Source organism: Aristolochia californica, unplaced genomic scaffold, assembly GCF_029961685.1.
Source record: "Aristolochia californica isolate CCGP_79_NKW_82.1479 unplaced genomic scaffold, dmAriCali1.0.hap1 SCAF_5, whole genome shotgun sequence".
Lineage (NCBI taxonomy): Eukaryota > Viridiplantae > Streptophyta > Magnoliopsida > Piperales > Aristolochiaceae > Aristolochia > Aristolochia californica.
The window spans coordinates 42,271,548-42,298,012 of record NW_027182214.1 but is presented as its reverse complement, the minus strand read 5'-3'; the positions used below and the strand labels follow the sequence as shown (position 1 = coordinate 42,298,012).

At 41.4% G+C, this 26,465-nt stretch overlaps 1 protein-coding gene and 1 pseudogene across 1 annotated transcript; both read left to right on the top strand.

The window, feature by feature from the left end:
- Positions 1-4,079: 4,079 nt before the first annotated feature.
- LOC137965600 (receptor-like protein kinase HERK 1) lies at positions 4,080-7,180 on the top strand. Its single transcript, XM_068811868.1, has one exon. It carries the CDS (start codon positions 4,414-4,416, stop codon positions 6,901-6,903), a length of 2,490 nt encoding a protein of 829 aa, XP_068667969.1. The 5' UTR covers positions 4,080-4,413; the 3' UTR covers positions 6,904-7,180.
- Positions 7,181-7,210: 30 nt separating this feature from the next.
- Positions 7,211-25,936, top strand: LOC137965367 (protein RDM16-like; annotated as a pseudogene).
- The last annotated feature ends 529 nt before the right edge of the window (positions 25,937-26,465 follow it).

Genomic DNA, 26,465 nt, shown 5'->3' with positions numbered 1-26,465 from the left:
ATTTGGTTAATATTTGCATTGTTTTCAACAATAAATTCAAATGGTACTAAATCATATTTGTCAATGAACTGAAGTGCATTTTGAATTTGGATGAAATTTTGGGTTAAATCATGCCAAACTATGAAGTTTGATGAATCCAACTCGATGTGACTAATATCTACAATTTTGCTCTTCATTGGGTTGGACTCTGAAAACAAATTTCCCAAAACAAATGATCAATCAACAATGAGTTCATCTAGCAATAGGATGGGTCAAAAAATTAGTTTTCAATCAGTTTTTGGCTAAAACACCCAAAACCAAGGATGAACACCAAAAGAAAATAAGAAGGCTCCAAAAAATTATTTATTTATTATATTCATGACTTTAATAATATATTAAATTACTAATTTAAGAGAGATAATTTGGATATTATAAAAGTAAGAATTTGATTAAGTATCTAGACATTATAAAAGTAACCATGTTTATTTAATTATATTTTTTTATATTAATTAATTTAATTTTTTTATTTAAAAAATAATTATTTATCTTATTTTGTTAATTAAAAAGTTAAATAAAACTATTTTAAAAAAGTTAAATCTATCAGAGTATTTCTCCTAAATTTTTTATCATGCACACTAACACAAAAAAGTTTTTTATACTGCATTTTCCATTGAGCACACTAACAAAAAAATAATAATTTATTTCCACTTTCACTTTCTACTACACTTTCAAAGTACACTAACCACCTAATGGAAACGAAATGAGTTTTTGTGCTCGTCTCTGCAAACCCTTTAAGAGATACATGAACTCATGAAAGCTTAATTTCCCAGATTCAGGATTCCACCTTATGGTCTCACTTATATGATCTCCAGCGATCGAGGCCACTCAAGTCTGCGAGAGGCCTGTAAAGATTTGAGTCTGTTGAGAAATCTGATCATACAACCTCGTTAGAGAGAGGGATAGTGAAGGGAAGGATGGAGGAAGAGTGCAACTCACAGTATAGTACATTCTTTAGATCAATGAATTAAACCACATTAGAGGATGAACTGAAGCTTATATTTATAATTGATTAAGGGTGATATTTATATAATTTAAAATAAAAAAATAAAATTTACACGAAAGATAATTACAATATGGGATAAATCCAATAAGATCTTATCCAATAACGGATATCGTGAAGGAAGGGAATGGGGCACCATGCCCATCCATGCTAACCAAGCCAAGTTTGCCAATTCACCAATTAAACCAACAAAAGTTGGGCAGGTCAGCCGGGTTTTTGCACTTCCTGGATTCGTTCTTATGTTCTAGGGTTATCATTTGTTTGAAGTTGGATGCATTTACATTTGCTTTATCAAAAGGGACATTTGAATCAGACAGTGGGCTTGACGCGACGACTAGATGCCCACCTGAAAAAGCAAGGTGGGTTTGTTCAAAGGTCGCCTTCGTCCCCACGACCGCGACGTTCCACACCCTTTCTACACTTCTTCTCCGAGAATCACTCTCTTGTATCTGATAATACTCTGCATTGACAATGACTTCCCTCTGATTATCGCACAGCTAATGGCTTCTGTAATCTGTTATACTAAATGCTTTCCATCCTTGGAATATTTATGCTACTCGCACTGGTCTTCTCCAATCCAGGGAAAACCTTTCCACGGTTGGTGAACTTGTACAAATTGCAGGGCCTCCATTAACAGAATGAGACGTTTCACGCGTCTCCTTCAAAATCCCAGATTTGATACAAATTAATAATTTTTTGTTCTCTCCGTTCTTTAAAATCCAGACCAGTTTTTTTAATGCGAATTGGTTGGCTAATCATGGCCGCCGTGCAACAGTTGAAGAGACTGCAGAAGCCTCTACAGTTGTGTACCTTTCACCCGGGCCCTCTTCCCTTCGAGAAAAACTAATTCAAGTCGGAGACGATGCATGAGGACGGCTGTAGTCAGCCTCTTTATTGGCTGTGATCGAGCGGAATCTCAAAATTGCTTGCACAGAGACCATATAAAACAAAAATTGAACCCAGACAAGAAAGGTTGATTGATGAGTGCTGCCCTCTCTGCTGTGCAAGCGACGGATTCCAAGTTAATATTCTTGATACGGTGGACAGTAGAAGCTAGGTGTTGTTACCTCTCTTCCTCTAGATTAAATTAATGGAGGAGATGTTTGCCAAATGTTGCCGCTTCTATTGAAGAAATATGTTTTTTTCTTTTGTACAGTGTCTGTAAATTCAGTATTCTTTACCAATCTGTTTGAGTTTCTTTCTGTTAACACTTTTTTCTTGGTTGGTTCAGTCACTTGAAAGGCTCATCCATGCTTTCTTTCGAGCAGTGGATCCCCACCAACTTTTAAAATGGCTCTGCTGTCTTCCATTCTGCTAAATATTTTATTGGAGGCGGAGGTTCTTCATTCCCCAACTCACGCATTCCAAAGAAAATGTTAGATCTTCAATAGCTGGACTCTTGTTTTTCTGACAGTTCTATACCATTGACTTATCTTTTTTTGTTTTTGGGGGGGTTAGTGCCCGAAAGTGGATTCTTGAAGATCAAGTCATGTCCAACATGAAGATCATGTCATGTCATGTACATGAAGATCAAGTAAGAATTTGTGTTAGTGTTGACGACTTCATGTGCACTGGAAAACAGTTTCCAGTGTTAGTGCCCCAACATGAGAAAAACATAAAAAACAAGAGAATTTCTAAACCTTTACAGTGCACTCAATTACAACATAATCCTTAAACCCCAAATTAGGTAAAACAACCATTATTACTACACGAATAAGTTATTGAAAGTATAATTAAATATACTAATATATTTATTAATTAAATTAGATATTTTATTGTACATTAATATGGTAATTACACGAGCCAGTGAAATACGTATATGATTAATTACAAATAATAAATAAATAACATTATAAATAAAAAAACAAAAGTAATACATTAAGTTATTAATTTATTAATAACATATGATATATTTTAACCTAAAAATGAATAATTTAAGAGAAAAAATTGATCTAATCATAACTTTAACACACTATATATTTGTACATAATATATTTTATGTATTATTAATTAATAATATATTATCACAAAATTTAAAACAATTGGTTTAATTAACTATAACAATCGGATAATTATGCCAAAATAAGTTATCAAATATTTATTTTAATAATATTTTAATTATAACTATTAAATCACTATTTTAATATAGTAATTGTAAAATAAAAATAATTATTTTATAAATAAAAATAATTATCTTATAAATAAAAATTATAAAATAATAATTTTTATGAAGATAGTTTAATTTTTCCTAACTTAGGAAAAATTAAACATCTTCGTCTTCCTCAGCAGCGAGCCAGCGGGGCGATGGCGACGGGGCCGGGAAAGGCAAAGGCAATGGCCGGCGACGGCGGCGGGGGGCAATGCCGACAGAGGCGGCGCTCCGACGGTACGCCGAGAGGGAGAAGAGAGGGAGGCCGAGAAGCTCTGCAAATGTTTGACCTCCCGTGCTTTGCGGGAATGAGAGAGGGCTGCGGAAATGAGAGAGGGAGCAGAGAATGAGAGAGGGTTGCGGGAATGGAGACGAGAGAGGGCTGCGGAAATGAGAGTGGGAGCAGAGAATGAGAGAGGGTTGCGGGAATGGAGACGAGAGAGGACTGCGGGAACGGAGAACGGAGACGAGAGAGGGCTGCGGGAACGGAGAACGGAGACGAGAGAGGGCTGCGGGAACGGAGACGAGAGAGGGCTGCGGGAAAGGAGACGAGAGAGGGAGCAGAGAAAGAGAGAGGGCTGCCGGAATGCAACGGCAGAGAGGGTGTGCGGCAGAGAGATCCCCGAGAGACAGCCCCGCGCGAGAGTCATGTACATGATTCTCAAAATTGGGCGGAAAGCACTTTCCGCCCTTTACTCTTGAGACATGAACTCTTGATTCATGTATATTCATGTACATGACATGAATTTGGGCGTTCCCTAACGACATCAGGACATGACCTGCGTAATGCGCATGAAGATCATGTCCTGAGTCATGTGCACTAACCCCCCCTTTGTTTGTCTGAGTCGTTTTCTTCCATTTCATACACGAATCGATCAAAACTGTCTAGTCCTCCTCGTATACCAAATTCCTTTTTCTTCTCTGTTTTTTTCCTTTTCTTTTCCATTTGTGTTTTTTGGCAGATAAACGTCGGTGTTAATATTTTTTTGGGAAGAGGGAGAACCCATTTGAAAAAATAAAACTGGGTTGCTCTTTTCAATTGATTAAGACTTCAGATGAGCTCAACGGTGCCATCTGTATATACCTTGTCGCATTTTCTCTGATGGGTGTTTGACATTTTTGAAAATCGAGAGGAAAAGAGTTTCATTTTATGCCGATGTTCATATTTGCGATTCGGGGGTCTTGAAAGTTTCCATCCTTTTGCATTATCCTCTGTTTGGTGTCGATGGGTATCTGTAGGGAGCCTAAGATTCTTGTCTGGGTTTCATTCATTCTTTCTCTCGTGTTGAGTTCTGGGGCAGATGATCCTGCAGATAACTATCTTATAGACTGCGGATCGCAAACAAATACAACAGCCGATGGCCGTGTCTTTGTTGCAGAAGGCTTCTTCTCCAAGGTGCTTTCGACCCCTGAAAATGTTCTTGCAACTTCGGGTTCAAATTCGTCTCTATACCGAACAGCCCGAATTTTTAAGGGACCCTCTACCTACAAATTTCCGATCAATCAGCAAGGCTGGCACTGGATTCGTCTCTATTTCTTCCCTTTCACCTACCAAAATTACAATCTCAAAACCTTCAAGTTCTCTATTTCGACCCAAGATTTCGTCCTCCTCAGCGACTTCCAAGCAGAGGAAAATACCACAACTCTGTTCAAGGAGTATCTGCTCAACATATCTTCGAACACCCTCGATCTCCGTTTCATCCCTGCATCTAATTCTTTTGCCTTTGTTAATGCCTTAGAAGTGGTTTCCGTCCCCAACAACCTTCTGTCGGACGATGCCTCGAGTATCGATCCACCGGCTACATTCCAGGGGCTGTTAAACAACGCCTTTGAGACTGTCTATCGGATTAATATGGGCGGACCTCTGGTTTCTCCATCTGCTGATACCCTCTCTCGAACTTGGTATCCTGATCAGAAATTCCTTTTGACAAAGACTCTCGCCAAATCGGTTTCCTTCGGAGGAACCCTCAATTATTTGAAGGGCGGGGCTACACAAGACACCGCACCGCATCAGGTCTACAGTACGTGCGCAGAAATGAACTCCGCGAATGTCCCAAATGCGAACTTCAATATGACTTGGGAGTTCGATGTGAATCCCTCTTTCAAATATCTGCTGCGTTTTCATTTCTGTGATATTGTGAGTAATGCGATCAGTGAGCTCTATTTCAATGTCTATATCAATGAAGAGATTGCCATCCGCACCCTGGATCTCTCCACTGTTACAGGTTATACTTTGGCTGCACCTTACTTCAAAGATTTTGTAACAGAAATCGCCGATGGGTCAAATAAACTTCGGGTGAGTATTGGTCCTACCCCTGTTGATGGAACTTCTTCAAATGCCATCTTGAATGGACTGGAGATCATGAAGTTGAACAATTCGGTCAGCAGTCTGGATGGGTTTAGCCCTTTGAGCCCATCCGCGCAGGGGGGTTCCAAGACAAACATCGGAATCATAGTGGGTTCCGTTGTCGGAGTATTCGTCGCGATCATGGTTGCCGCCTGTCTTTGTTTGATGCGCAGAAGAAGGAAACTGAAGCGGAAACATCAAACCAAGACATGGCTTCCTTTCTCCGATACAATGGGAAGTAAGTACTCTAATGGAACATTTTCCACCATATCAATACTTGATGCTGGGGGCGGATTGCGGTTCCCTCTGTCGATGATACTGGAAACGACAGACAACTTCGACGAGGATCGGATCATTGGAGTCGGAGGTTTTGGGAACGTTTACAAGGGAGTTCTCAAGGACGGAATTAAAGTGGCGGTGAAGAGAGGTAATCCAAGCTCCCAGCAAGGTCTCAGGGAATTTCGTACTGAAATCGAGACGTTATCGAATTTTCGCCACAGGCACTTGGTCGCGCTGATCGGTTACTGCGATGAACGGAACGAGATGATTCTGGTCTACGAGTACATGGAAAATGGTACTCTGAAGAGTCACCTGTACGGGTCTGATTGCCCCAGTCCGAGCTGGAAGGACAGACTTCAGATCTGCATAGGTGCTGCTAGAGGGTTGCACTACCTTCATACTGGCTCTTCCAAGGCCGTCATCCACCGCGATGTTAAATCTGCGAACATCCTGCTCGACGAAAATTTCATGGCGAAAGTGGCAGATTTTGGGCTCTCAAAAGCAGGTCCTGAGCTCGATCAGACCCATGTCAGTACAGCAGTGAAAGGAAGTTTCGGGTATCTCGATCCTGAGTATTTCCGGAGGCAACAGCTAACACAGAAGTCGGATGTCTACTCCTTTGGCGTTGTCTTGCTCGAAGTTATATGTGCCAGACCTGTTATTGATCCTACCCTACCAAGGGAGATGGTGAGCTTAGCAGAATGGGGCCTGAAATGGCAGACGAAAGGTCAACTGCATCAAATTATAGATCCCCGTTTAGCCGGACAAATCAGGTCGGAGTCTTTAAGGAAGTTCGGCGACACAATTGAGAAGTGTTTGGCTGATTTCGGAGTTGATCGGCCGTCAATGGGGGATGTGTTATGGAATCTTGAATACACTTTACAGCTTCAAGAGGCTGTAACAGGGATGGAAGGAGAAGAAGACAGTAGTCTTAATCGGCTGCCCGCAGTTTCACCGCGTATTGAAGCTGTTGTAAACTCGGAGCATGATGCAGCAGCCGAGAGCTATCAGACTGACTCTATTGAAGATCTCTCGGGTGTGTCGATGAGTAGAGTTTTTTCACAGTTGGTAAAATCTGAAGGAAGGTAGTGACGGCGGTGAAGAAGGTGAAAGAACTCGAAATAGATGTTCCCCTATCTGCGAAGCTTGCAAGGTACTGGTTTTCTCCCTGCCATTTCCGGTGGTTGGATGTTACTCTGCATTGACAGAAGACTCAGTTTGATTTTTAATCTTTTACTTCACGGCGTGGTATTTTTTATAAATTAAGAGTTTTTTTTCCTGTAATTATAGTGCGGAAGACACCCATTAAGTCCTCTTTTGATGGACATATTTGTTAAGTATTTTGGACAGAAATAGTTTGCAAGCTGATCAGTGACTCGGGAACTGGGCTTTATCGGAACACAAGATGATCGAATGTTCATCACAAAAATTGGACAAAACGAACAGGTACTATCTGCAGTTGAGATTTTGGATTTTTGTGAATGATAATCCTGGGTTTGAATCGTTAGAGAAGATTGCGAAGAGCTCCAAATTCAAGGAAAAGTTTCGTGCTAGATCTTATGAGCCCTGTAAAAACACACTGGTTTTGTTGCTGAATTCAAGAAACAACAGCAAATAAGCATTCTCTGAGCAACAGAGCACCCAGAGGGATTCCACTGTCGAGTTAGATTATTTCTGAGTCATAACTTAGAAGATCGAAATCAGAATTTCTCTGATTTCTCCAGTTGGTCCAATTCACATGATCCTCTTTCTTTACCTGGATAGAAAGATATTAATTCAAAAATCTCATAAAGTTCCCTCAAATTACTCTTAATTTTTCTATGGATAAGTCGCCTTCCTGAACACATCAATCAGTTCAACAAGCCCATGATTCAAGATATTCAAACTAGTAGAAAGAAAGAGAGAGAAAAACTAACAGATAACTAGCATATCTGCTTCAATTTATTTAATTGGACGTATCAGCCAGAGCACCAGTACAAAGCACTGCTTCCTACTTGTTTCTACCGTGAAGCTGATCAAAGTACTCCTTGGGGTTGGTCTCAAACCCCTTTCTATCGATAAATTCACCTGCTCCTCCCGGAGCTTTCATCATTCCTCCGCCGCCAGACCCGCCTGAGCCTCCATTGCCAGCATTTCCTACTTTGTCTCCGCCTCCTCCTCCACCACTATTATCCTTTCCACTCATATCGTCGTCACTTCCGAGTCTGAAACAGAAAAAGTATGTGAACGTCGTCACACGGCCAGACCAATTTATAGAGGTGAAACTAAGGGCCAGAGAGTCTCTCACTGGTGAATTTAACTACCATTAATTGATCTTTTCAATTTTCCTGCTGCTTGAATATCAAGACTTTGAATTGACCATCGCATTTAGGTTTTCATTTACAGGTTTGTATGAAGCTCCTGAACACCATTTTTCTCGCATTCTTGGAACTGTTGAAGGATTTTCTGCCGAACCCTGTGATTTCCGATACATTTTTATTTTTTCCATAATCCAGATTAGGATTTTTTTACTTTATTTCTTACCTTTACAGAAAGCCAATGAAGTGAAAATGGCCATAACAGTAGCAAAGCAAATCACATTGAGGCTCATTTGACTAGCAAGAGGAAATCAATCTTTTCAGTCTTTACAGCTCTGGAGGTGGCGATCGCATGGATTCCTGGCCCCTGAATTTTTCAAGGGACAAATCGAGTCTGGGCTCGGACGGACTCACCCCTTTTTATTTTGGGGCGAGTTCAGATGACCCCATCAGACTCGACCAATCTGATCAGACTCAGCTGACTCTACCCTGGTTAAAAAATACCCGGGTCAATTCTAGCTTAATTGAAAACATAGTTGAACCTATGTTGAAAATTTTTCTTCGGCTACCACCACCCTCGGCCAGAGTGCGCAATCTCTCGGAGACCTCACGCGGTCGGAAACGAGTATCCCCCCATCACTTGTGGGAAAAGCGACGCCGGCCGAAATCTGTCGGAGACGAGTTGCAATGTCTCGAGTATTCGCCGAAACACCGGCTGCCCGCTGTGAGAAACGAAGGAGACGAGCCGCACGTCTCGCTCTGTCGCGCTGTCCAGAACCGGGTTCGCTCAGACCACTCTGGTTCACACAGCAAATCAGGTTCGCACCGGACCCGGCTCAGTCCACCAGGTAAGGTGAAAAAAAAAATGGCCGCCGATTCTTTTTCTCAAATTCTCCCCTCCCATACCCTCATCCATATGATTACCATTAAACTTTCTTCCACAAGATATATCTTGTGGAAAAGCCAACTTCTTCCTCTTTTGGAGAGTAATAATCTTCTCCCCTATGTGGATGGAACCCTCACGCCACCACCTCAGTTTGCTATCATAGATTCTACCATTCCTTCTATTGAATATTTGCAATGGAGAGCAATGGATCAACGCATTCTCAGCCTCCCCCTTTCCTCCCTCACCGAGGAAGCAAAGGCCGAAGTCGTTGGCCTTTCCGATACACGTGAGGTCTGGCTCGCATTGTAAAATGCCTTCTGTCATCGGTCGAAGGCTCGGAAAATCTGACTCAAAAACGATCTTCAGTAGTTAAAGTGCGGAAATCAATCTGTTGTCGCTTATACACGCACTTTCAAGAGTCTCTGATATCAGCTTCACGTAATCGGCAGACCAGTCGACAACACCGACAAACTCCACTGGTTTCTCCGTGGACTTGGCGTCGAATTTTCCACCTTCTCCGTCACACAAATAGCCCTTACGCCTCTCCCTCGCCTGTTTGACCTCGCCTCTCGAGCAAAGAACTTTGAGCTCTTTCAAAAATCACTTGAAAGCTCTGTCTCTCCTGCTGCTGCTTTTGCTACCGCGACCCAAGGATCAGACCGGTTGATCCGCCGCGGCTCTGGTCATACCCATGGATGAACAAATAGTTCTGGCCGCAATTATGCCAACTAAGGCCGACCTCATTCAACACAAGGTCACCGACCTTCTCGCTGTCAGATGTGTCGTCTTGATGGTCACTATGCAGATCGATGCAATCAACATTATGCCCACAGTGAGACAAATGAGTCTCCTGCTCATCTTGCCGAGGCGTTCACAGGATCATGTTCTCTCACTGGATCAGCACCCTCCGACTGGGGCATCTGCTCATATGTCCAATAACAGATCCATCCTGGATCAGTCTACTCCGTACACGAGTAAGTGTCAAAATCCTAGGCAAGAGTACTTCCCAGGAGGTCACCCATCCTAGAATTACTCTTGCCCAAACTCGCTTAACTTCGGAGTTCTAAGTCAGATACCTAGCCAATACAACCTGAAAAGACTAACCGTTTAAGGTGTGGAAAGCCAAGTACCTAACTCAGACCATAAACTCTAACAAGAGTGGACGGAACCACTCTGACACCCACCCAGCCCATTCTAGAGCTACTTCTCACGGGATACAAACGCGGGCCGTGGCGTGCCTAGCTCTAATACCATGTCAAAGTCCTAGGCAAGACTACTTCCCAGGATGTCACCCATCATAGAATTACTCTCGCCTAGGCTCGCTTAACTACGAAGTTCTAAGTCAGATACCTAGCCAATACAACCCGAAAAGACTAACCGTTTAAGGTGCGGAAAGCCAAGTACCTAACTCAGACCATAAACTCTAACAAAAGTGGACGGAACCACTCTGACAGTAAGGACTCTGTAATTGTGGGGAATGGTGCCTCCTTACCTATCTCCCATACTGGTATTCTCTCTCCTACCCCAAATATTCAGTTGGTAGATGTTTTAGTTGTTCCACATCTCACTAAAAATCTTCTCTCCATCAGTAAATTAACATCTGATTTTCCTCTCACCGTTACCTTTACTAACAATTTTTTCACAATTCAGAATCGTCACACAGGAATGGAAGTGGCAACCGTTAAGAGAGGTGGAGGCTTATATGTGTTGGAGCATGGCAACCCTGCCCTTCTTTCGGTCCTTAAAAATAAATTTTTACATGCTTCCTATAACTTATGGCATGCTAGCCTAGGACATGTAAATTATTTTGTTGTTTCTTCTTTACATAAAGAATGACATCTTTATCTTACCTCTTTATTGCATTCTCCATCCTTATGTAGTTCATGTCAACTTGCTAAAAATCATCGTATACCTTATCCACGTCATGAACATAGGTTATCTCATGTATTAGACCTTATTCATTGTGACATATGGGGTCCTTCACCTGTCAAATCCCATTTAGGATATGCATATTATGTTATCTTCATTGATGATTTTTCCCGATTCACTTGGCTTTTATCCTTTGAAATTCAAATCAGATTTTTGTAATATTTTTACCCAATTTCAAAAACTTGTGGAAAATCAATATTCGACACATATTAAAAAATTTCAAAGTGAAGGTGGAGGAGAATTTACAAGTACTTCCTTCCAGATCCATCTTCGTACCTCTGGAATCCATCATCAAATTTCTTGCCCGTATACACCTGACCAAAATGGACGTGCAGAACGCTGTCATGTGACTGAAACTGGTTTGACACTTCTTTTTCATTCTCATCTTTCTCCTCCCTTTTGGGTTGAAGCCTTCAGCACTACAGCTTACATCATCAATCGCTTGCCCACATCACTTCTTGACAGTAAATCACCGTTTGAACTTTTATATAGTTATGTTCCCAATTATGAAAATTTTCATCCATTTGGTTGTCGTGTATATCCTTGCTTACGTGATTATATAACTAACAAATTTTCACCTCGTAGTCTTCCATGCATTTTTTTAGGTTATAGTCCCTCTTATAAAGGGTTTCGCTACCTTGATCCTATCACCTCACGGCTCTACATCACCCGCCATGCCTAATTTGATGAAACCAACTTTCATTTCATAAAATCATCTCAAACTCACCCCCCCCACCCATCTTTCCAACTTTTTGGAACCCAATCTTATCCATACAAAAACTCCTCCTTCCTCCTCACACCATTCTTCGCACATTACTCAATCCAGATTAAACCCATGTTCAATCTGCATCCATGCAGACTACTGATTCTTTTACAGGTCCCACCTCGTCGCATCAAATGTCCAGTCTGACACTGCTCGAGACACAAATCACTCCTCCTACTCCATTGGGTTCTCATCCTATGCTAACCCGAGGTAAAGTTGGCATTTTAACCTCACCATCCGGCCAACCTCAATATGGGCTCCTCTAGACTTCTCTCTACTCTCCTTGTCTCTACTAAGCTGAAAGGATTCAAATATGCCACTAAGAATCCAGCTTGGCTTGCTGCCATGGATGAAGAAGTTCGAGCTCTGCAAAATAATCGGACTTGGATTTTAGTCCCTCGACCTACAAACACCAATATTGTGGGTTCCAAATGGGTATTTCGAATAAAATACCTGCCTAATGGATCCATTGAGCGTCTCAAAACACACCTCATTGCCAAGGGCTACACTCAAATCCCTGGTCTTGATTACACTGACACCTTTAGCCCTATGGTAAAAGCCACTATTGTCCGGGTTGTGCTCTTTCTTGCTGTGACCAACAAATGGCATCTTCACCAACTTGATGTCAAGAACGCATTCCTCAACGGTACTCTCACTGAAAATGTTTACATGGAACAACCTCCTGGGTACATTGACCATCATTTTTCGCATCATGTATGTCAGTTAAAAAAAGATCTCTACGGTCTCAAGCAAGCTCTGTGTGCCTGGTTCCAACGCTTCAGCTCCTTTGTCACTCAACTTGGATTCTCTTGCAGTCGTGCTGACACTTCTCTATTTGTTTTTCATCAGCATTTAGACACTATATATATGCTCCTCTATGTTGACGACATAATTATTACTGGCAACAACTCAACCATTATCAACAGGTTCACTCATAAGTTTCATTCTGAGTTTGCAACTAAAGATTTGGGTCTCCTCAACTACTTTCTTGGTCTGGAAGCTTCGCCAACAACTGATGGCTTATTTATCGGTCAACTCAAATATGCACGGGATATTTTTACTCGCGCTCAGCTACTTGATAGCAAGCCGGTTCCTACATCTATGGTTATTTCACAGCATCTATTCGTAGATGGTTCACTTTTTTCGGATCCCACTCTCTACAGGTCTCTCGTTGGTGTTCTTCAATACCTGACCATCACTCGCCCTAACATCGCTCATGTGGTCAACTCTGTTAGCCAATACCTGCATGCTCCCATTGAAGATCATTTTATTATTGTTAAACGTATTTTACGCTATGTAAAAGGTACCATTCACTTTGACCTTATTTTTCGTCCATCCGTTACTCCTGCTGCTCTAGTCGCTTACTCTGATGCTGACTGGGTTGGGTGTCCTGATATTCGTCGCTCCACCTCTGGTTACTCCATTTATCTTGGGGACAATTTGATTTCTTGGAGTGCTAAAAAGCAGCCAATGGTATCTCGTTCCAACTGTGAATCTGAGTATCGTACTCTAACGCACACTGCAACTGAAATTATTTGGCTTACACATCTTCTTACTAATCTACATGTTCCACTTCCACAACCACCTCTACTCTTATGTGACAACAAAAGTGCAATCTTCCTCAGTTCGAATCCAGTGTATTTTAAACGCGCCAAATATGTTGTGTTAGATTATCATTTCCTTCGAGAACTTGTTACTGCAAACAAACTTCACACATAGTATGTGTCTATCTCACCTACAAATTGCAGATATTTTCAACAAAAGTATTTCACGCCCTCTCTTTGAATTTTTTTTAGTCCAAACTTCACGTCTGTTCTAATCCAACGCTAAGTTTGCGAGGGAGTGTGAACAGCAATGCAACGGAAGCCTGCAGACCAGGTTTCCATCCGCCGAAATCGACAGATCACAGATCCGACATAGGCGGATCACAACGCCAGAATTAAAACTTATTAGTTTACAATTTTGTATATAACTATGTGATGTAATGGTTTGTAAAGATAGTAGTGAATAAAGCTTTAATCTTTACATATCTGCGAAGCTTGAAAGGTACTAGTTGTCTCCCTGCATTTCCGGTGGTTGGATGGTACTATGCATTGAGAGAAGACTCGGATTGATTTTTAATCATTTAGTTCACGGCGTTGTATTTTTCATAAATTAAGAATATTTTTTTCCTGTAATTATAGTGCGGAAGACACCCATTAAGTCCTCTTTTGATGGACATATTTGTGAAGTATTTTGGACAGAAATAGTTTGCAAGCTGATCAGTGACTCTGCAACTGGCTTGAGCAGAACACAAGATGATCAAATGTTCATCACAAAAATTGGACAAAACGAACTGGTACTGTCTGCAGTTGAGATTTTGGATTTTTGTGAATGATAATCCTGGGTTTGAATCGTTAGAGAAGATTGCGAAGAGCTCCAAATTCAAGGAAAAGTTTCGTGCTAGATCTTATGAGCCCTGTAAAAACACACTGGTTTTGTTGCTGAATTCAAGAAACAACAGCAAATAAGCATTGTCTAAGCAACAGAGCACCCAGAGGGATTCCACTGTCGAGTTAGATTATTTCTGAGTCACAACTTAGAAGATCGAAATCAGAATTTCTCTGATTTCTCCAGTTGGTCCAATTCACATGATCCTCTTTCTTTACCTGGATAGAAAGATATTAATTCAAAAATCTCATAAAGTTCCCTCAAATTACTCTTAATTTTTCTATGGATTAAGTCGTCTTCCTGAACACATCAATCAATTCAACAAGCCCATGATTCAAGATATTCAAAATAGTAGAAAGAAAGAGAGAAAAAAACTAATAGATAACTTGCATATCTGCTTCAATTTATTTAATTGGAGGTATCAACCAGAGCACCAGTACAAAGCACTGCTTCCTACTTGTTTCTACCGTGAAGCTGATCAAAGTACTCCTTGGGGTTGGTCTCAAACCCCTTTCTATCGATAAATTCACCTGCTCCTCCCGGAGCTTTCATCATTCCTCCGCCGCCAGACCCGTCTGAGCCTCCATTGCCAGCATTTCCTACTTTGTCTCCGCCGCCTCCTCCACCACTATTATCCTTTCCACTCATATCGTCGTCACTTCCGAGTCTGAAACAGAAAAAGTATGAACGTCGTCAAACGGCCAGATCAATTTATTGAGGTGAAACTTGAAGGGCCAGATAGTCTATCACTGGTGAATTTAACTACCATTAATTGATCTTTTCAATTTTCCTGCTGCTTGAATATCAAGGCTTTGAATTGACCATCGCATTTAGGTTGTTTTCATTTACAGGTTTGTGTGAAGCTCCTGAACACCATTTTCTCGCATTCTTGGAACTGTTGAAGGATTTTCTGCCAAACCCTGTGATTTCCGATACATTTTTATTTTTTCCATAATCCAGATTAGGATTTTTTTACTTTATTTCTTACCTTTACAGAAAGCCATGGAAGTGAAAATGGCCATAACAGTAGCAAACCAAATCACATTGAGGCTCATTTGACTAGCAAGAGGAAATCAAGCTTTTCAGTCTTTACAGCTCCGGAGGTGGCGATCGCATGGATTCCTGGCCCTGACCCGATTTTTCAAGGGACAGATCGAGTCAGGGCTCGGACTCACCCCTTTTAGTTTTTGGGGCGAGTTCAGATGACCCCATTAGACTCGGCCAATCTGATCAGACTCAGCTGACTCTACCCTGGTTTTAAAATTCCTGGGTCAATTCTAGCTTAATTGAGAACATAGTTGAACCTATGTTGAAAATTTTTCTTCGGCTACCACCACCCTCGGCCAGAGAGCGCAATCTCTCGGCGACCTCACCGGTGCGAAAAGTGATGCTGGCCGAAATCTATCGGAGACGAACTGCAACGTCTCAGACATTCGCCGAAACACCGGCTGCCCGCTGTGGGAAACGAAGGAGACGAGCCGCACGTCTCGCTTTTGTCGCGCTACCACTCTGGTTCGCACAACAAATCGGGTTCGTACCGAACCCGGCTAGGTCCAACAAGTAAGGTAAAAACAAAATAGCTGCCGAATACTTTTCTCAAATTCTCCATTTCCATACCCTCATCCATATGATTACCATTAAACTTTCTTCCACAACATATATCTTGTGGAAAAGCCAACTTCTTCCTCTTTTGGAGAGTAATAATTTTCTCCCCTATGTGGATGGAACCCTCACGCCACAACCTCAGTTTGCTACCACTGATTCTACCATTCCTTCTACTGAATATTTGCAATGGAGAGGAATGGATCAACTCATTCTTAGCATACTCCTTTCCTCCCTCACCAAGGAAGCAATGGCCGAAGTCGTTGGCATTTCCAATGCACGTGAGGTCTGGCTCGCATTAGAAAATGCCTTCAGTCATTGGTCGAAGGCTCGAAAAATCCGACTCAAAGACAATCTTCAACAGTTAAAGTGCGGAAATCAATCTGTTGTCGCTTATACACGCACTTTCAAGAGTTTCTGCGATCAACTTCACGTAATCGACAGACTAGTCGACAACACTGACAAACCCCATTGATTTCTCCGTGGACTTGGCATCGAATTTTCCGCCTTCTCCGTCACACAAATAGCCCTTTTGCCTCTCGTTCTCTTGTGTAACCTCGTCTCCCGAGCAGAGAGCTTTGAGCTCTTTTAAAAATCACTCGAAAGCTCTGTCTCTCCTACTGCTGCTTTTGCTACCACGACCCGAGGATCAAACCAGTCGATCCGCCGCAGCTCTGGTCGTACCCATTGACGAACAAATGGTTTTGGTCGCAATTATGCCAACCAAGGCCGACCTCATTCAACACAAGGCCACTGACCTCCTCATTGTCAGATATGCCATCTTGATGGTCACTATGCAGATCGATGCAATCAAAGTTATGCCCACGGTGAGACAAATGAGTCTCGTGCTCATCTTGCCGAGGCGTTCACAGGATCATGTTCTTTCACTGGATCAGCACCCTCTGACTGGTTCTTGGACACTAGGGCATCTTCTCATATATCCAATAACATATCCATCCTGGATTAGTCTGCTCCATACACGGGTAAGGACTCTGTAATTGTGGGGAATGGTGCCTCCTTACCTATCTCCCATACTCTCTCCTACCCCAAATATTTAGTTGTTAGATGTTTAGTTGTTCCACATCTCACTAAAAAAACTTATCTCCATCTGTAAATTAACATCTGATTTTCCTCTCACCGTTACCTTTACTAACAATTTTTTCACAATTCAGAATCGTCTCACAGGAATGGTGGTGGCAACCGGTAAAGAGAGATGGAGGCTTATATGTGTTGGAGCGTGGCAACCCTACCCTTCTTTCGGTCCTTAAAAATAAATTTTTACATGCTTCCTATAACTTATGGCATGCTCGCCTAGGACATGTAAATCATTCTGTTATTTTTTATTTACATAAACAAGGACATCTTTATCTTACCTCTTTATTGCCTTCTCCATCCTTATGTAGTTCATGTCAACTTGCTAAAAATCATCGTATACCTTATCCACACGTCCTTATTCATTGTGACATAAGGGGTCATTCACCTGTCAAATCCCATTTAGGATATGCATATTATGTTATCTTCATTGATGATTTTTTCCGATTCACTTGGCTTTATCCTTTGAAATTCAAATCAGATTTTTGTAATATTTTTACCCAATTTGAAAAACTTATGAAAATCAATATTCGGCACATATTAAAAAATTTCAAAATGAAGCTGGAGGAGAATTTACAAGTACTTCCTTCCAGACACATCTTCATACCTCTGGAATCCATCATCAAATTTCTTGCCCACATACACCTGCCCAAAATGGACGTGCAGAACACAAACACCGTCATGTGACTGAAACTAGTTTGACACTTCTTTTTCATTCTCATCTTTCTCCTCGTTTTTTGGTTGAAACCTTCAACACTGCAGCTTACATCATCAACCGTTTGCCCACATTACTTCTTGACGATAAATCACCGTTTGAACTTTTATATGGTTCTATTCCCAATTATGAAAATTTTCATCCCTTTGGTTGTTGTGTATATCCTTGCTTACGTGATTATATGACTAACAAACTTTCACCTCGTAGTCTTCCATGCATTTTTTTAGGTTATAGTCCCTCTTATAAAGGGTTTGGCTACCTTGATCCTATCACCTCACGACTCTACATCACCAGCCATGCCCAATTTGATGAAACCAACTTTCCTTTAATAAAATCATCTCATGCTCACCCCCCTTCCTCTCTCCATTTTTCCAACTTTCTGGAACCCAGTCTTATCCATACAGAAACTCCTCCTTCCTCCTCACACCATTCTCCGTACATTACTCAATCCGGATTATACCCATGTTCAACCTGTACTGATCCGGTCGATGCATCCATGCAGACTACTGATTCTTTTACAGGTCCCTCCTCGTCGCATCAAATGTTCAGTCTGACACCGCCCGAGACACAAATCACTCCTCCTACTCCATTGGGTTCTCATCCTATGCTAACCTAAGGTAAAGCTGGCATTTTCAAACCTCGTCATCCGGCCAACCTCGGTATCGTGGGCTCCTCTGGACTTCTCTCTGCTCTCCTTGTCGCTATTGAGCTGGAAGGATTCAAATCTGCCGCTAAGAATCCAGCTTGGCTTGCTGCCATGGATGAAGAAGTTCGAGCTCTAAAAAATTATCGGACCTGGATTGTAGTCCCTCGACTTACAAACACCAATATTGTGGGTTCCAAATGGGTGTTTCAAACAAAACACCTGCCTGATGGATCCATTGAGCGTCTCAAAGCACGCCCCGTTGCCAAGTGCTACACTCAAATCCCTGGCCTTGATTACACTGACACCTTTAGCCTTGTGGTAAAAGCTACTACTGTCCAGATTGTGCTCTCTCTTGTTGTGACCAACAAATGGCCTTTTCACCAACTTGATGTCAAGAACGCATTCCTCAACGTTACTCTCACTGAAAATGTTTACATGGAACAGCCTCCTAGGTACATTGACCCTCGTTTTTCGCATCATGTATGTCAGGTAAAAAAAGATCTCTACAGTCTCAAGCAAGCTCCTCGTACTTGGTTCCAACGCTTCAATTCCTTGTCACTCAACTTGGATTCTCCTGCAGTCGTGCTGACACTTCTCTATTTGTTTTTCATCAGCATTCAGACACTATATATATGCTCCTTTATGTTGACGACATAATTATTATTGGCAACAACTCAGCCCTTATCACCAGGTTCACTCATAAGTTTTATTTTGAGTTTGCAACTAAAGATTTGGGTCTGCTCAGCTACTTTCTTGGTCTGGAAGCTTCGCCAACAACTGATGGCTTATTTATCGGTCAACTCAAATATGCACGGGATATTCTTACTCACGCTCAGCTACTTGATAGCAAGCCGGTTCCTACGCCTTTGGTCATTTCACAACATCTATCCGTAGATGGTTCACTTTTTTTGAATCCCAGACTCTACAGGTCTCTCGTTGGTGCCCTTCAATACTTGACCATCACTCACCCTGACATCGCTCATGCGGTCAACTCTGTTAGCCAATACTTGCATGCTCCCACTGAAGATAATTTTCTTGTTGTTAAACGTATTTTACGTTATGTCAAAGGTACCATTCACTTTTTGCCTTATTTTTCATCCATCCGCTACTCCTGCTGCTGTAGTCGGTTACTCTGATGCTGACTGGGTTGGGTGTTCTAATACTCGTCGCTCCACCTCTAGTTACTCCATTTATCTTGGGGACAATTTGATTTCTTGCAGTGCTAAAAAGCAGCCATTGGTATCTCGTTCCAACTGTGAATCTGAGTATCGTGCTCTAGCGCACACTGCAGCTGAAATTATTTGGCTTATGCATCTTCTTACCGATCTACATGTTCCACTTCCACAACCACCTCTACTCTTATCTAACAACAAAAGTGCAATTTTCCTCAGTTCGAATCCAGTATCTCACAAAAGCGCCAAATATGTTGAGTTAAATTATCATTTCCTTTGAGAACTTGTTGTAGACAAACTTCACACACAATATGTGTCATCTCACCTACAAATTACAGATATTTTCACCAAAAGTATTCCACGCTCTTTTTGAATTTTTTCAATCCAAACTTCACGTCTGTTCCAATCCAACGCTCAGCTTGCCGGGGGGGTGTGAACAGCAATGCAAAGGAAGCTTGCAGACTAGGTTTCTGTCCGTCGAAACCGACAGATCAAAGATCCGACATAGACAGATCACAACGCCAGAATTAGAATTTTTTAGTTTACAATTTTGTATATAAATATGTGACATAATGGTTTGTAAAGATCCTAGTGAATAAAGCTTTAATCCTTGCATATCTGCCAAGCTTGGGAGGTACTGGTTGAAGATCTCTTGGGTGTGTCGATGAGTAGAGTTTTTTCACAGTTGGTAAAATCTGAAGGAAGGTAGTGACGGCGGTGAAGAAGGTGAAAGAACTCGAAATAGATGTTCCCCTATGTGCGAAGCTTGGGAGGTACTGGTTGTCTCCCTGCCATTTCCGGTGGTTGGATGGTACTCTGCATTGAAGGAAGAGTCAGTTTGATTTTTAATCTTTTAGTTCACGGCGCTGTATTTTTGATAAATTAATTTTTCCTGTAATTATAGTGCGGACATATTTGTGAAGTATTTTGGACGGAAATAGTTTGCAAGCTGATCAGTGAGTCTGGAACTGACTTTTGCGGAACACAAGATGATCGAATGTTCATAAAAAAAATTGGACAAAACGAACAGGTACTGTCTGCAGTTGAGATTTTGGAATTTTGTGAATGATAATCCTGGGTTTGAATCGTTAGAGAAGATTGCGAAGAGCTCCAAATTAAAGGAAAGGTTTCGTGTTAGATCTTCTGAGCCCTGTAAAAACACACTGGTTTTGTTGCTGAATTCAAGAAACGGCAGCAAATAAGCATTGTCTAGGCAACAGAGCACCCAGAGGGATTCCACTGCCAATTCTCATGATCCTCTTTCTTTACTGGGATAGAAAGATATTAATTCAAAAATCTCATCAAGTTCCCTCAAATTACTCTTAATTTTTTTATGGATTAAGTCGTCTTCCTGAACACATCAATCAATTCAACAAGCCCATGATTCAAGATATTCAAAATAGTAGAAAGAAAGAGAGAAAAAAACTAATAGATAACTTGCATATCTGCTTCAATTTATTTAATTGGACGTATCAACCAGAGCACCAGTACAAAGCACTGCTTGCTACTTGTTTCTACCGTGAAGCTGATCAAAGTACTCCTTGGGGTTAGTCTCAAACCCCTTTCTATCGATAAATTCACCTGCTCCTCCCGGAGCTTTCATCATTCCTCCGCCGCCAGACCCGCCTGAGCCTCCATTGCCAGCATTTCCTACTTTGTCTCCGCCGCCTCCTCCACCACTATTATCCTTTCCACTCATATCGTCGTCACTTCCGAGTCTGAAACAGAAAAAGTATGTGAACGTCGTCAAACGGCCAGATCAATTTATAGAGGTGAAACTTGAAGGGCCAGATAGTCTCTCACTGGTGAATTTAACTACCATTAATTGATCTTTTCACTTTTCCTGCTGCTTGAATATCAAGACTTTGAATTGACCCTCGCATTTAGGTTTCCATTTACAGGTTTGTGTGAAGCTCCTGAACACCATTTTTCTTTCATTCTTGGAACTGTTGAAGGATTTTCTGCCAAACCCTGTGATTTCCGATACCCCTTTTTATTTTGGGGCGAGTTCAGATGACCCCATTAGACTCGGCCAATCTGATCAGACTCAGCTGACTCTACCCTGGTTTTAAAATACCCGGGTCAATTCTAGCTTAATTGAAAACATAGTTGAACCTATGTTGAATTACTTATTATATATCTTCCATGAGAAATAAAACATCTTGAGGTAGACTACCATTTCATCGCAGAAAAATTACAAGCCAGTATTATAAGTCTCTGACATATTCCATCTCAAGGGCAGGTTGCAGATATCCATCTCTTGTGAGGGAGGAAATGTTATTTCTTTTTTTGGTATGGAGATGGTATGGCATGGAAGAAACTGGAATTGGCATCACCCTCTTTGATCCATCTGAACCTCACCTTTTGTTTCCAGTAAACTCTTTCTTGTGAGATTGTGTTTTCCAAATTCTTCTTTCCATGTATCTCTCAGTAACTGCTCTATATGATCCAGGCTTCACCTTTCTTTAAGCACATCATATTTTTGGATCTGTTGTAATAATGTTTTTTCTGTGCAATAGTTCCAAACTTGCTTCGACACTATTTTGTTATCTTCCATTTACATATTTTCTGCTTCTTGGCAAGCTTCAGACCTAAGGAGCCTGTTGGCTGATTTTCTTTCCATCATTCCCAATGATTAGTATGTATGTAATATCCAGTAATCGCATCTTCTCAAACCTAAAGGGAAGGGGGCCTCGTGACTGTGATTTCCTTTCAAAGAGGATGGGTGAATGGTCTGAAGTTGGTCTCGGCAGGATTCTTCTAGTTCCTAGAGGAAAGTGAAATTGCCAAGATTGAGGGCCAATAGTCTATTAATTTTTGTTCATGTGTGTTTCACCTTTTATTAGTCCATGTAAAGGAGGCTCCTGCAACTGGTATGACAGCATGCCTGTTGTTTTTTATGAATTCGGAAAAGGATTATATCAATGCATTTGTTCTAGTAGGTGCATTTGTGCTCTCATTGCAGGACCTAATTATGTTGAAGTCCCTAACAAACACATGTGAGCTGACATATATCAATTTGCTTTCTAAGTTCATTCTAGAGGCTCTGCTGCATGTAGTGGGAAGCTCCATATACTGTAATTGCTGCCCATTGAATTCTATAATCTTTTGGATGAGGTGGACTGCAATTGAGAATTCCCCTATGCTGTCTTGAATGAATTCCACCTGATCCTTATCCCACACAATTGCCATTCCCCCTGCTGAGCTTATGACATTTCACACTGTCCATTCTGTGTTTCTTTCATACCAGATGTCCTTAAACTCTGTCATACACTGGACTTTCTTTCCCTTCTGTTATACTACTATGATTGTATGATTTTTGAGATGCTCTCTGATTATTTCTCTTTATGGGGGTCTGTTGCATTTCATGACATGAGATTCAGGGACATGGCTCACTTGTGGAACATGGAAATAAGACTAGTTTGGTGTGTAATCTGTGAATTGATTCTTTGGAGCACCTGATGGTGGCTCCAAAGTGGGCCAGCCATTGCAGTAAGTTTCTTACAAGTAATCTAAATTGGGTCTGAGACTTGCTCTTCTGATTCTTGGTTAGGACAAGTGCTGTAGTTAACAAGTTGAGAAGGCTGCATCAAGCCCTTCAGGGATCTGTTGTAAGATTTGCTTTTTCTGGCAACCAGAGACCGGCCAGAGCTTTATATATTCTCAGTCTGGAGGTTTTAAAGACTTTGGATTTTCCATTTCAGCAGGGTTTAAGTTTGGGAGCAGGGTTCTTTTGCTGATCCTTTCTTTTTGGATTTTCACCATCACTGTGCCAGGTTTCCTAGTGATCTTGGCTATTAGTCTAGTAGCTTGGTACTCGAAACAATATACCTTCAAGGAGTGAGGAGTTTAATGGACATGATGGCCAATTGAACCAGGTTCTGAGCTCTGCTGACCGGGTTCTGAGGCTTGCTTGTCTGCTTTGGTCCATTCCTCACATTGCGTGACTGAAGGCACCTGACCCCGTTGGTCTATTGCTTCATTGTCAACCTCAATTGTTTCTCCAAAAACATTTGCAAATAAATCTGAAAATTTCCTTGCACCATAGATGTAGAGGAATGCCACGAATAGTTACCCAGCAGTTTTCTTCATTCCCTTTTATCTGGGTGCAATTCCAGAATTTCAGAGATGCATGGGCCCAATGCTGTCTTCTATGTTCTTCCTTCACTGTAGCAAGAAGATGAGCCAGGAGTTCATGCATAAATGGGCTGTACCCCAGGTTTTGCTACTGTTTTCAATTACTCATGAGTGCTGGTCTTCAACAGTCCCATTCAATGTCTTCTTTCCAACTTTTAAGAATAAGGCAAGCTTTTAGCCTGTTGAGTCTTTCGGTGGTTGCCTCCATAGCATTGTTTAATGTGTTCCTCTGATTTGTATGCGCATACTGTGTTGGGTATGGTGTGGCCATTTTTTCCTTAAGCAATGCCTTTTTGTAGATTGATTGTAGTCTGGGATGTGTGGTGGGCATGGCAGTGGAGGAGCAATTTTGACTACATAGTTTGGACTTGCTTGAAGAACCAGATAGGTTGTCAATGGTGGAGGAGGCAAGGCATTTCTTACCAGTGCCGTGCTTTGCTTTTCTTAGCCTCATTTTTGAAACTTCTTCTTTTATGGTAATCAGGCTGTTTACTAGCCAACTCCAGCCATGGCTGTTAGAGTTGTTGTGTGACAGAGGAGGCAATGAACTCCTGATTGTGCCTTTCTGAGATTGTTACAGTCACCCTACATGGCTTTGCATGATAGAACCACATACCATATGACTCAACCGAATTTTTTTTCTTTCATTATGCTGCCATAGGATGTCTCTCAAAAGCTTCTAGAAAATTGTTCATCTGCTCTATGGGGATTCTTTTGAACAACCTGAACCCATCAGATTTTACTGCCACTAAAAAGTTTGAATGATGTGTCCACAGTTCCTGTCCTAGAGCAGGAAGGATCCTGCCGAGTGCATTGTCTGGTGACAGTGGTTGCCAGTGCCTGAGGAGCTGATGCTCCACTCTCTCCTGCCATGGAGCTACCTAATCAGAAATGTGATTATGTATGTGTTGATTTCCTTTAGAATTTGATTTAAAAAATTTCATGTCAGATGATGACTGTTGCTTCCATTCCCCTCAACATCCTTAACTTTGGCTTCTCCAAACATTTGCTTGTTGATGGTATCGAAGATGGTAATTTGATGGACAGCGGTAAAGATTAAAGTAGTTTCAGATGAACAATGGATCTTGACCCTCAAGCAGGGGTGGTTTAATGTTTCAGTTGTTGCTAGTCATTGTCAAGATTTTCAATTGTATGTAGTATTGGACAGATCTGTAGTTTACTCAGCATCTGGAACTGTTTACATGCACCTTCACTTTCCTTTGGGTGGGTATCCCGAGTCCATTTTGGGTCTTGGAGCATTGAGTGCATTATCAAGAAAACAAGTAACACAGAGTGACTCATCAAATTGAGCGGTTCATGCAGTTATACTTGATGTTGTCAACGACATTGCCAACATATAGACAGTCCAACATGATGCATCACCTTGGGCTTTTGATTTTGTGAAATCTAGTTTTCTGGTTTTATAATGATTTGAGCTGTTGGGAAATTTATTCTCTTGAATTCCTCGACTCTTGAGTGTTAGCATCAGGACTTTTCATAGTGATCATTTCAAGACAGAATTCTGCATATGGCATTCTAAGTTCATCCGAATATGTTCTGTTGCTCTTTTCTGTTTTTTTTTAAAAGGTTCCTTATATTTTACTTGAGCAACTTACTTGAAGATATTTGACGTTCTATCATATTTTTTATTAATATTTCATTTTTCTTTTATTTTTTAAATATCTCATTCCTTCTTCCAATTAATTTTGAATGCTAAGAGTTATTTTGGCTTCCGTTTACTAGTTTCTGTTCTATTCTTGTGCTAAAACAGGTGTCTGCCACTCCTAAAATCAGCTGCTTACCTTGATACCGAGGAAGATAATGTTGAAGATAAACTAAAGATGGATAAAATAACCATGTATGTTGACCACCCTCTTCCGATTGAATCGCCAGCAGAGCCTACACCACCACCTCCACAACCTCTGAAGCTAACTAAGAAGGAACAGAAAAAGCTAAGGACACAGAGTCGTCTTGCTAAGGAAAAAGATAAGACAAGAAATGATCAGACAGGGGCTTTTAGAACCTCCCAAACCCAAAGTGAAGATGAGTAATCTCATGAAAAGTACTTGGTGCTGAAGCAACTCCAGACCCTACTAGGATGGAAATGGAAATTCGGAGCACAGCACCTGAACGTGAACAAGCCCATGTTGATAGAAATATAGCCAGCAAGCTAACCCCAGCAGAGAGCCGAGAGAAGAAAGAGAGGAAACTGTTCGATGACCCAAATACTCTTGAGACACTTGTGTCTGTTTACAAGATCAATGATATCTCACATTCTCAGACTAGATTTAAGGTTGATGTCAATGCACAGGAGAACCGGCTGACAGGCTGTGCTGTGATTTCAGATGGACTTAGTGTTGTAGTTGTGGAAGGTGTATGGAAAATTGATGCTTAGACGAATCAACTGGGCTGCTGCAGTCCCAAACGAAGATCATCAACAGTGTCAAACATGAATCTGACCTGATTACTAAAATCCTTTTCATTGTTTAAATCACCCACATCTTAAAGGATGCGTGTCCTATGATAAATTTACAGTTGTTTGGTCTTGGACCATTTCTCCATCATGTTCTCCTGTAACCAACCCACTACCAATCTTATAAGCGACGTGTACTTGATGCTGAGCCCTACCCACCCTTTCGTTCCAGCCTATGTTACATTATTTTTCTTAGAACAAAAAACCCAGCAAATTTAGAGAATCCTATCCGTAAGCAGCAGTAGGCTTTTGTCTTCTCCCTCTCTCCCACTGCATCCCTCTTGTCAACTTTTTAGCTTAACGACCCTCTTAAAAGTAATCATAAACAACGGCCACATGCCTCTGGGAACTCCGCCAAACTCTTACCTGAAACCCATCGGCCTCATCGATCCCCTTCGTCTGATACTATCATTGCCCAGCCAAGATATATTTTTTAAGTTTTCTCTAGAACGGAATGTAACGAACGACCGTCTGTAGTATAATTAAAGAGGATGAATGGGAATGATGGA